Raw genomic sequence first — 12,096 nt, forward strand, 5'->3', positions numbered from 1 at the left:
CAGGACCTTCTTTTCCAGCCAGATGCAGATTCCTGTATACATACAGTGTATGCTCAGTCTGTACACCACATGGATGGAACAAGGAAGATCTGTAAGGACAGCAGGCAAGCCTGAAGAGGCAGAATCTGTCATCCTTGCAACAAATAGGATGTGAGTTTAGCCCAGTGATGGCCTCTTGCCTGAAAAACCTTGTGACTAATTGCTTCCTACCATGAGTTTAACAAACTGGCCGATGAAGAGTTCTCACTCATGGCAGCTAGGCTAGCTGCAGGGTAAAGCATTTGCAGCAGGAGTAGCAGTCTGTGTCACAGAAACAGATAAGAGTGCTTCCATGCTCCAATGTCAGACAGCACAGAAAATCTTTTGAGCATTATTAGATGGAACAGACATTGCCTAAAAGAAGATTTGAATGCATAATGCTCTCATTACTCACAGCACTGCCCTTTCGCTTCAAATTTCCCCAATTTTATTTTTTAAGTGCTGATATTTTTATCAGTCTTGAATGGGCAATTTCTTCCACTAATCATCCAGGATTTATCAGTGAAAATAAGGGATCATACTGTGCTGTGCAAGGCTACTGTGATTTACAGTCCAGATTACCTTGCAGTAGTTAAATAACCTTGGCATTAACAGCAATCTGTCAGTGCCATTTCCAAGGCTACTGAAGAAAAGGATGCAAGTGTGGGGCCTTAGGGAAGCTGAGAAAAGAAACTGTCCAATTACTCCAGCAAAGTCAGGGACAGCCTAAAGCAATGCCATGCCAGCAGCTGAGGGGGTCCAACAGTCCTAAAAGCTCACACCTCAGTTCTCCATTCCTCTGCACCGAGTTCCTCAAATCGACTGTTTTATAAGCACTGCTCCTTAGTGAGCTGTTAAGGTATTGGGATTTATATTTTCAGTAAAGGCAATTGACAGCGATTCCCCCCTCCCCCTGCCTTTCAGGATTTATATTGAAAATCAGGAGCGCAAAGTCCAAATGTTTCACCTCAGCATTGTGTCGGTTCCCAGCGAGCGTGCTGTGATCGTGGCCATCATTCCTCCTCCCACGTCACCGTTTTGAGTTTACAGATACAAATATGTTTAAAAGCATCATTTAATTGAGACAGCCCACTTCTTACAAAGCTGTTTCCAGACACATAGCTACAGCATTTTGTACCAAGTGCTACACAGAAGGGATTCTGCTTTTTATTTCCAATGGGTAAAAAAAATGTTGCCCCCTCCAAACTGGAAGTTCACGTGAAGTCAGGAGCTGTAGGAAGGCGAGCTACAATGACCTTTGACACCCAGGATTTATACAAACTCTTCCTCCACTATATTAATTATCCAAAGCCCTAACAACTGTGTTGCTTTAAAGCAACACACAAGTCTTAGGACACCTACCTCCATGATAAAGGCCAGTGCAGAACCGTCACAGACAGAAGGATGGAACCGTGACCTTCAATATAACTGAAACTATGAATACTTCTATGAAGTTTAGTACTGCCAATTGCATCATCAATTCAGTGAGCTTAAATATATGGATTTTAAGCACCATCTGGCAATATGAAGACATTATAAAGTTTGTAACCAGCCATTTGGTTACCAGGCGTGTTACCAGAGAGCTTTTCATTCCATGGGAATGCTTTGTGGTTTGGGAGTGGCAATGGTCAGATATGGCTAATCCCGGCCCCATGAAAACAGTTATTAACAACACTGCAATGTACGGAAATTGTTACCTGCAAAATGGTGATGAAATACATATGAGGTCTACAGATCGCGCTGGTGCTATGACTAGGTTTAGAAGAACTTTCTCTAAGAAGGCATCTCAATACATACTTGTACATCCAGCTCTGAAACAAAGACAAATTACAAGATACATTTGTTTTCTAGGTTTGGAGAGAACTTTTTTCTCCTGCCAAAACCATCCATTCAGGAAACATGGCAACAAAACCCAAACGCATACTCACCAACACATCTCATTCAAGTCTGCCATGAAGATCAGTGCATTTGGGAGCACCTACAAGAAACCAATGTACACAGCTTTCTACTTACTGCAAAAACTAACTGTATATTTATGTGTAGAAATAAAAAAAAATTGAGCCTTTCAGCTTGAACATAACTACTAAGCTCATTACAAGATACATGGTTAATACTATGATCCCTCTTTCTTTTTATTTCTTTCTCCTTTACGGATTCTTGAACCAGCTCTTGGAATTACACTGTTTGGAGAGCTCCCTTTGAACGGTAACTCTGAATGATAACTATGTCACAAGAGAAAAAATAAATAGGTTAAGAGAAAATAGGCAGTATTATTTACTTGTCTTGGAATTAAGTATTTATTTCTTAAACTTTTACAAATAAGATTTTTACAAATTACAGAGAACAAAGTTTTCTATCCACACTAAAGAAATCAACGTATGCTCAGTATCTTCACAAAGCAAGCTTGGTTTCAGTATCAAAATAATATCCAGTTGGTCATGCACCATATTCTCAAGTGTTGTCAACTAATGTAACTTTTGAATTATACCAATTTATATTGGTTTTCACAGGTGTTTGTATTAGATTACAAAAATCTTCCCACACAGCAGTCTAAGGTGAGGTTCACCAGTTCAGTATTTCCCCAGTTGACCTCTTGGAAAGCAACAAATAATAAAACCTCCTTTCGGGAGTTACTGACTAGGTTATCACTGTCACAAGCAACCATGCCATACAATTTGTTTCATAAACAGATCACACAACTATTTTCCTCCTCCCCTAAGTCACCTAAAACTGGTTCCAGAACCCTGCTACTCTGAAGGGTAAGGCCTCCTCCCATCTTTGGGAGATTTCAGGAATCTCAATACATGGAACTTTTCTTCAAATCCAAGTTAATTCTGAGAGAGGAAAAAAAAAAAAAGTTCAGGTAAGAGTCTTCTGAAAAAGCAGGCCATTTCAGTGCCTCATTTAATTTACTTCAAATACAGTCTGCCTGCATGTTCCTTCAGTACAGCAAGGATATCATCCAGCCACCTTTTTTCCTTCAGAACAGTATAAGTGTCCTTCACAAAGTGTTTTTGTTAGTTTAATGATGTGGATAAACTCACTTCACCTCCAAAGAAAGTTTATTTTTACTTTTTCCTGGATTTAGTGTTAGCCTTAAAATACTCCTGGTAGGAGCCGGTAAGGCACTGCAGCAGTGTAGCGCTTCCAGTCCTTCCCGTATTTGCTGAAACAACGGTGCTCATCCCTAATGCAGCGGTGGATTAGCAGAATAGTCATATAAAAAACGTAGAAGTAAGGCAAGATGTGTTGAAACCCACAAGCCAGGCAATAGGCCAGGGAGCCCATCAAATCTCCTGTGTAGTTAAAATGGCGTGCCCACCCCCAGAACCCCGAGGTCAGCAGTTTGCTGTAGTACTTGGTCCCATCCACGGACATGTAGGAGCACTCGATATACTCTGGTTTCTTCCCCCATATCTTGCAGTTGCCATTTGTCCGACGGAACAGGTCCTTCTGGTGGTTGGTCATTCTGAAGATGTAATAGCCGATCATGCCCAGTATCAAGATCCCTATGGCATTAGCTGCGCACAGCTGGACAGGGTGGTAAACCAAATACAAACCCTGGGGAGCAGAAAAAGAGACAATTTACTTGAAATGTACGCTCAGGATGCCAGACTTATTCCTTGACCTACAGTGACCCAGAACAGAGTAGAAGAAAGAACAGAAAAATCCACCCTGCCAGTAAAACTGTGGGAAATTTTCAGAAAACTCTACATCCCCCCCGCCAATCCAAAATTCTATTTGTTAGGTGGAACAAGAAGAGAGAAGTTGCAAGGATGCAGACCAACCAGGACAGAAGTACAAAACCTAAACAAACCACCCACTAAAAATATCCTCTACGTGCAGGAGTACAAAAAGGGACTGCAAGGATTGAGAAGAAAAAAAATACAGACACAACAGACAGTGACAGAAAAGGGGAGAAAAGAATGGGAGGAGAGGAAAATATGTCACTTCCATGGATGGACAATAAGCTTTCCTACAAGTGAATTGTTATAAAGGACGTTGTAACGGTTACTCAGTATTCAAACTGTCTAGAAACAATTTAAGATACAAATTAAACTGCTGGGGAAAACGTTTCTGGAAAGCTTATTTCCTTTTAGCCCAAATGTGTATCGTATTACATTTTTACCTGCAAAGTATAGAGGTAAGGCAACCAAACACAGTCTCCCCAGCCTAAATACCATCCAAAATGATCGTGGCAGATATCAATGGTTTTCAAATACCAGGCTTCATTCCAGAAAAAGTCCAAAACATAAATACCCTGAAACAGAATAGTTTCATGTTAATAACGGAGCGCTGTCACCAGTTATCTTCTTTAACAGCATCAGCCTAATCTTTCTGTGCTGTCTTGTGATAAGATCTCAAACCTGACTTTTGCTTTTATTTTAACACCTCAAAAATAAGAGGAACATCACACAAACACGCTGCATGTATGTAGGTAAGCAATGGTAAGTAATGTAAAGCAGCATCACCCAAGGTAAGTAAGGCAAGCGTGCTGCTGCAAGGACATACACTTAGGAAGGGTACTTGCATTTGACAACCCCGACCTCTCTTCAGCTGAACAAGTCGTGTGCTTACAGAGATGGGGAGTAGAGCTTCTATCGAGTGGGCCCCCATTTACACAGATTAATGAATAAATCCAAACTGTTATCTATACTTATTACTTAGGGGTCTCCTAGTATAAAGCCCAGCACCTGACTGGCTATTTTTAGATGCAGAGACATCTATAGTTCTGCATGTCTCACACACAAAAAGTTAAAAGTTAGGTGCGGTGCTGCCCTCAGAAAAAACACCAGCCCAACCTTGCTCCAACTAAAGCCACTGCATTTGTCATTGTTCAGTTTGGATTCAGAGCAGGCTATGTCTATTTCCAGAACATAGGCTCAGACAAGTATCTCTTATTTTAAATTTACACTGAAATCTGCTGGTGCAGACATGACCGTGCCAGTGGTGGCACATCGAATGAACAGAGCAGAATATTTACAGCAGCACTCTGAATGAATACAAGTGTCAAAAAAAGCAAGTCCCAGTACATCACCCCTGAATGAGGTTGTTCAGGCCAGGAAAAACTGTGTAAATTCAATTTCAATGCAAGCACAGTTTTTTTCTGCTTCAATACTGATTTCTTATTTTTCTCCTCTGCATTTACCTGAAGGACATTGACGAGGATCATGGAGTTGGTTACTTCACCATACAGCTCCTGTTGTTTAGCAGCATAGGAGAGGTTAATGAGAGTCCAGGCTACAATACCAGGGCGCCCATTGAAGAACAGCTTGAAATCAAACCACTTTCCTATTCGAGGGTTAAATTCAATCCCCATCATGTAGTCATAAAAGAAGTTGCCAGTGAATTTGCTAGAAGATGTAAAAAATGAGAAATGTATGCGGTTATACACAAACAGAGGTCATTACTATTCCGAGTACACATTTCAGATTCACTTGATAATAGAAATTATAAAAGTCTATGTTGTGCAAGATAACACAAGTTGATCCAACAAAGCATTACACAAGTAGAAACTAGTTTATTTTTGGTAACACTTCTGAACAGTCTAACAAAACTTTACATCCATCCTATGTGTGACAGTGTCACAGCTTCTGTGACACGGAGGCTGCCAGTCACATGACATGCAGCATGAAACAGAGGATGGTGCTAACGAAGCAAAGAACCAGTCATATGCTGGCCTATCCCTCTGTGCCAGTAAAATACATTCCGTTATTATTATGCTGTGCAGCATTCAATTTACGTATCTGATTACCTAGTATTCTCTCATTATTAAAACCCACGTACCAGTCTTTGGCATTGGTAGGGAAAAAGTAGCTTTTAATCATTGCAAATGTGGAAACTGCATATCCCAGAATATTGGCACACCACAGGAGAGGAATCCAGTTGTCAAAAATGATGGTGGGTGAGAACCAGTGGAAGTAATAGGCATTTGCAAACCAGAGCACATGGGTAATGATCCAAGCCTGAAGTCCATTGATTTCATACTTATTCACTACACCTAAAATATGAAGAAAAAATTGAATGTTACCAACATATCCATTAGTCCAGCTTTTTATTAATATGGATGTGCACAGAGTGCACAGGGGCTCAATCAAGTGCTCATGAAATGACCTCACTCTCCTCACACTCCCAAAAGTTGCATTAGACTCTGCCGTAACCATCAGGCTTTGTTAGGCTGAGTTTTTCTCTTCGCTCTTCCTTCATAAAACCGTGAATTTGGAGTCTCCCCTAAAACTGACTAAGGTAACAAGTTCCCCTTTGCAACACTTCGTTCACATCACGCATTTTGTTCAAGTCTTGTGGGTTAACTTCGCTTCAGCAGGTGCAACTGCACTGACAAACACTATCAATAGTCCAACTACTGGGTTTTAGTGCCAAAATGATCAATCTGTATTTTCCATTGCTGGCATGGTGCCTGCCAGCTTTAATAACAGTAAGAAATTCTATCATTTATTCCAAAAGATGATGTAGATTGCTTCATTTCTGTTTAAAGTAAACCTATGAGGAAGGTGAAAGCATTTATGTCCGTGTTTCCTCCAGATACATATGGGTTATTAAAGATTATAAGTACAGAAATACTATCCTTTTGAAAGACTGTATGTTCTGCACATATTCTAAGGAAGAACTTACCAACAGGGGTGACAGCACCTTCTTGTACACCTCCTACATATCCAGGAATAAATTTATGGCAGAAGTCAGGAATGAACACATACAAAACCACCTAGAAGAGAAAGTACGTATTATACCAAATTCAACACATGGCAGTTTCAGTTAAGTATTGCATAAGCAAACAGGGCAAGATCTACCTCTTGTGATTTTAGACTAGTAATATGTCCAAGGTATTAAACAATTCTAAAGATGTTCTTCACACGTTGTCACCCTTTTTTTGGTGGGGAAGCAGGACAGCTGGTAACTAGATTCAGATCCTCATAATTTTATTTGAAGTTAAGCTGTGTTACATGTAAGTTGTTTTCAAATTGGAAAAAAAAATGGACTCGTTTGGTAAGTCTGAAGATATTTTACAAATATAAGTTATATTTCATACATCAGTGTTCTTTTACTGTGTGTCTGTAGGAAATATCACCCCTTCTGCACCGTTAGTTTATGATATTTTTATGGCATATTAAACAATCTGATATTGTTGTTATATAGTTATTTTTTCTTAAAAACACCAAGGAATATGTCACACAAGGAGCATTTGTGTATATTCCTTACACATTTATTTTTTAAGTACATAAGCTTCTCTGGGATTCCAAAAAGCCACGGAAGGTAAGAAACACCAAAGAGTAAACGCCAGTGTGACATTCCATTGTCCTTCATGTGGAAGGATTAATCAAACAGCTATTTAAAAAAACAGCCACTACATGTAGATCATGACTCAGTAACATACCTGGAAAGCGACCCAAAGGGTATAGATGCCAGCAGCCCTATAGGTCAGCATAGGAGTCTTGTTCCAGATGTCAGACAGATGTTTCTTCTCCGTGAGCAAGTCGATGACTGGATCAATCAGAGAGCATTGGTACTGGTCGCAGGACATTATGAAGTAGTATACAATAAGTGGTGCAAACATGAGCAGGAAGAGGATGCTTGCCAAGGAAAACCAGTCTACCTCCCTGTAACCCAAAAAAGAACTTTTTTTTGTTTCCCAGCTTTCAGTTAGAACAGTGGTTTGATTAAGGCAGGCAATTTCTGCAGTGGCCTTTCTATGTTAATGGGATGAAAACAGAAAATATTTCCATGGCACATACATTACTTTGGGTCAAATAACTAAAAAACTTAGCATGTTACATGCTTTACTACAAACACTTATAAAACTATGCTAGTTGACCAGAGCCTCAGAATAAGTATTACCTCTCCTCCAAAAAGCAGATTATTATTACAGCCTTCATATTTTTGATAGCAATCATGGGTATAACTGGTAGAGTATTCGCCAGAAGTGGTAACAGAATCACAAGAATATTACGCAAAGCTTGGAAACACAGAAGAGATGGACCTTGGAGAGCCATTAGTTGAACTCACTCTACCACACACTGACTATAGTGGCAAACTGTATCAACACCCATGGCTGTTTCCAGCTGCAATAAAATACTCTACTAATACTCGCACAACTCTTTGAGAACAGAGATATGAGTCATAAATCTTGCTACAGGCAGGAGATGTCAGCTGGCAATACCACAGATGGAAGCCTGTCCTCCAAATGTCAGGAAATATTTTGTTCAGCCTTTGAAGGAACTACAAATTTTACTGATTTTTATGATTTGCTTTCCTTTTCTGCAAGGAGAACTGTATTTTAAACCAAGCCATCTGGCAAGCTCTCTATCTTAAAAATCTTGAAGAACTCTTCTTTGGCATCTGTTACTACAGCTCATTATCCCAGAGCTTTCAGGAGATGGGCAACGCAACAATCTGTTATTAATAAAGTGAAGTTTAAAAGGAATGTAGCATCTGTAAGAGTAAGCACAAACCAATTTGAAATACAAGGACTAATTAGGGCTCTTCAGCTTCTCTCACCATGCTCTTCCCCACTGGACTTGAGATGTTCGAGTATGATTTTGGGTGCTCTTATGTTTTCTTTCTTCAGGTTTTTTCTCCTGATGAGCTGCCATGATGTCCTGCATGAAAGGAAATATACATGGTATTACTCCAGCTGGTTCTCAGTAATTTTTATGGCTCTACAGAAAATAATTTTCATTTGTGTTTTTCAAAAACTATTATATAGACTTCCAATTACAAGAAATCTGGGGGAAGAGGGTAGGAAGGAAAAAATCCTTCCCAATTCCTTATGATCTTATATTCAGCAAAACATAATCAAAACGCTGATGTCAAAGTAACCCATTAAACTTCTTGCTAACCAGAAATTTCTTTTGATATATTGTATAATGTCTTACATGTAAGATGCAAAGGGAAAAAACTGTTTTGCCATGTTCTTATAAATCTCTGAAAATAAAGTTCTGTAACTAACTGCATTCCTCAATAAGATAAATTATTACTGTTGTAACATCACTGGTACTGACCCCTTGCTCCATATATGTTAGCTACATCAAAGAAAACAAGCTGACAGTTTATAACCCCATCTACATCAGAAATCGGTGGGAATGGAGAATGACTTACTAGGCAACACCTAAGTCTCTGTGGAATATGCATTACAGCTTTCTTTTCCTTTGCCCAAATACTTCTTTTGTTAAAGATCATCATCGTGTAATCTAAACATTTGGTAATTTCCCCTCAAAAAAAAAAACCCAACCAAAAAAAATGCTGATTTTTCTGAACTTTGTCTTGTGGGAAGATAGATTCTAAAACACATGGAGTGTTGTAATTTGCCATTCAGGGGGAATTTGCTAACAGTTGTTAGTTTTGTACCTTTCAAGGATTTGATGTTTTAACTTAAACCAGAAACTAGCAGTTATTTCAACTGAAACAGAAATGGTGATACAGCATGCTGCCCGTGTCCTGAGGACCCTAACAGCCCAGGGCCTCTCCCAACCTTGCCCACGGGCCAGGATACCCATTTCAGCCCATCCCATCTCCATCAATCCCTGCCCCAGTGCCACTGGGGCGTCCTGTGCTCCCAGCCATGGGAGTGCTGGTCTCCAGCTCCACCGGAGCCCTGCCCTGCCTGGCCACGGGACCTGCTGACTTGGGCTGACAATCTGGCCCAGCCTCATACCCATGGCCCTGCCTGGCCAGCCCGGGTCTGCGTCTGACTGGTTCCCCTCACCAGGCCTGACCCTGACCCCCAGGGCCTAGGCTGATGACCCCCTGCCCAGCCTTGGCTCAGGCCTATCACTGCAGGCCTGCCTAATGATCAGGGGACCCGACCCTGACCTACAGACCGACTTCCCAGCTTGACCTGCCTCACCACCACAAGCCTGCCTGATTACCTGGACTCGGTTGAACCTGGCTGTAACCTCCATGTCTGCCCTGCTCACCCCACAGACGTATGGTGGGACTGAGAGGTGAGCCCTGCCTGCACCCACACCATCCCCCCCGTGCTCCCAGCTCCTGGCCCCTTAGGGAGCAGCAGGCTCTCACTGCTCCTCCACACGTTAAGAAAAAGGAAGATGCCTTGGTGCCAAGGTAAGGACACCTCGTACAGGATCAGTTCAGCCACATGGATAACGTGACAACCAGAGACTCATATCTAGTATGTTACACTGAAAAAATCTCCTCCACACAATACCTTTCAATAAAAGTGCTTACTTTCAGAAGTAATCTGTAAACAAATCCATTCACTCCCCTTTGTCAACCTGGTTAGGCAATCCAGAAATCCTAAACTAAGAAAGCAAGAAGATACATGGGTGGCAGAAGCTTATGTAATGTACTGTTTCAACTATCTGAAGTGCTAACTACCACCCTATTTTTCAGTAGTCATTTTAAAATACATTCAGACTTCTGGCTTAGATTTGAGGCAGAAGTCTACATCTTTCCAGGTATGAATACTTTCATGATAAGGTTTCTAAAGCAAGTAATGGAACAATCTCAAGAGGAGGTTATTGTTCACGTACAAGAAGAAGAAAAAGGCAGGACAGGAGACTGAATCTAGGTTAGAGTGTGGGAGCTTACTCCAGTTATTTGCATTAGTTTTGCTTTACAATAATGCTAATTCTTACAAGGAACAGTTACAATACTAGTAAGAATTTTACCAAGACAGAAAGGCTCTTATTCAGGAATCATTAGAATTGGAAAAATTTAGGTCACGTAAAACCTTCAATGTCATTTAGCCCAACCTCACTTGCCCCTACTGAGAGCAAGGACAAACTAGAACAAGTTGCTCAGTTAAATTCTGAGTATTTCTAAGAATTCCACATGATTTGTCAGTCCTACTGAGAAAGCAGGCCTCTTTTCTAAGAGACCCAGAAGAGAAATCGTAGGTTGAGGATTGTCATGGAGTTTAGGTTTGGTTTAGGCTCTTAAGTAGCTAAACAGCCCAGCTACTTTGCAGAGCTCCACCTGCAGAGTACTCATCAAAAACCTGTCTGTAGCTGGCAGCACCTGAGGTTTTGTGCAAGACCCACCCACACACACCACTTACCATTAATCCTACCAAACAGCACAGAAGCAAGATCGCTATCTCACTCCTGGAACCAGAAACAGGCTAGATGAGAAAGGCTGGCATTTAATATATTGTTCATGGGATCCCTGCTTCCCCCCTATTTAAGTGCCAACAATTGCCACCAAATTTCGCTCTTCTACAGAGCAATTTAAACAAGTGCCTGCTTAGGACGATTCCCTAAAGAGACACACCCCGTCTGACAGACAGCTATGCTGGCAGTAGCTATGCCTCTCATGTTCAGAGCTACTCTCATGTCACTTAACACACGCTAACACTTCTGGATCAGTACTCCTGCTGAAATCATATTCCTATTAGTAACTATTTCTACAAATGCAAGTTTTCTGTTACCCCACTAAACATACCCTGAATATTGCTTTCCTAAACCCTTTGCTTCTTAACAGGAGCCTGAAGCGAACTTCAGAATTCCAGTATCACCTGCGCAGAGAACTCAGGAGATGTACTCTTCCTCCACGTCCAAACTTCAGAGCTTGATGAAGCGCTGTGTTGCTGCTCACACTGTGTTAAAGCAATAATCATGTCAACCACACAGTTCACACGGAAGCTCTCCCCATTTGGTGACTAATGCATATATCTAATGAGCAGTTCAGAGTGAAGTTCCCATCATGTCCCTTCAAGCAGTAATAATTCATGTGTGTTGATGCTCTTCAGCGGCACGCTCTGGACTTACCAAAGAGAATCGCAATCAGGAAACAGTGTGGCAAAAAAACACTTTTAGATTTTGTCCTACAAAACCCAGGCAGACTCCTGTTCACGAATACCTATTTTAAAGGAAAATCCCTAGCTAACAGGCCCTGCTCCGCAGAGCCCCGTGTTTTGCCGAGAAGATGAAGGGCGCCAGAGGCTGCCCCGGAGGGCTCCGCAGAGCCGCGGGGGGCAGCGCCTGCCGGGCGGGCGGGCCCCTCACACCACACACGGGTACCCTGGGGAGCGCCAGCGGGAACGGCAGGGGCCGCAAGTCAAACCCACCTCCGGCGTCCGGGGGCACTGACCGAGCTCCTTCC

General features: G+C 41.5%; 1 protein-coding gene across 1 annotated transcript; it reads right to left on the reverse strand.

The window, feature by feature from the left end:
* Positions 1-2,287: 2,287 nt before the first annotated feature.
* Positions 2,288-11,889, reverse strand: DHCR7 (7-dehydrocholesterol reductase). The gene is made up of 8 exons (XM_026850919.1): positions 11,510-11,889; positions 8,533-8,633; positions 7,412-7,634; positions 6,652-6,742; positions 5,806-6,019; positions 5,168-5,372; positions 4,148-4,279; positions 2,288-3,579 (listed from the first exon to the last, which is right to left on the reverse strand). Exons 1-8 carry the CDS (start codon positions 11,609-11,611, stop codon positions 3,115-3,117), a joined length of 1,533 nt encoding a protein of 510 aa, XP_026706720.1. The 5' UTR covers positions 11,612-11,889; the 3' UTR covers positions 2,288-3,114.
* Positions 11,890-12,096: the final 207 nt, after the last annotated feature.

The sequence above is a fragment of the Athene cunicularia genome (genome assembly GCF_003259725.1).
Source record: "Athene cunicularia isolate RWA chromosome 5 unlocalized genomic scaffold, athCun1 chr5_part3, whole genome shotgun sequence".
Classification (NCBI taxonomy): domain Eukaryota; kingdom Metazoa; phylum Chordata; class Aves; order Strigiformes; family Strigidae; genus Athene; species Athene cunicularia.

What these genes read in the sequence shown, in the direction of transcription:
- DHCR7 (XM_026850919.1), bottom strand. Translation starts at nt 11,611, where the DNA reads ATGATTATTGCTTTAACACAGTGTGAGCAGCAACACAGCGCTTCATCA. An exon ending in AGGTGCTGTCACCCCTGTTG is followed by an intron (nt 6,020 to 6,651) that starts GTAAGTTCTTCC and finishes TTCATATTTTAG; the next exon opens with GTGTAGTGAATAAGTATGAA. An exon ending in TCCTCGTCAATGTCCTTCAG is followed by an intron (nt 4,280 to 5,167) that starts GTAAATGCAGAG and finishes ATTCTGTTTCAG; the next exon opens with GGTATTTATGTTTTGGACTT.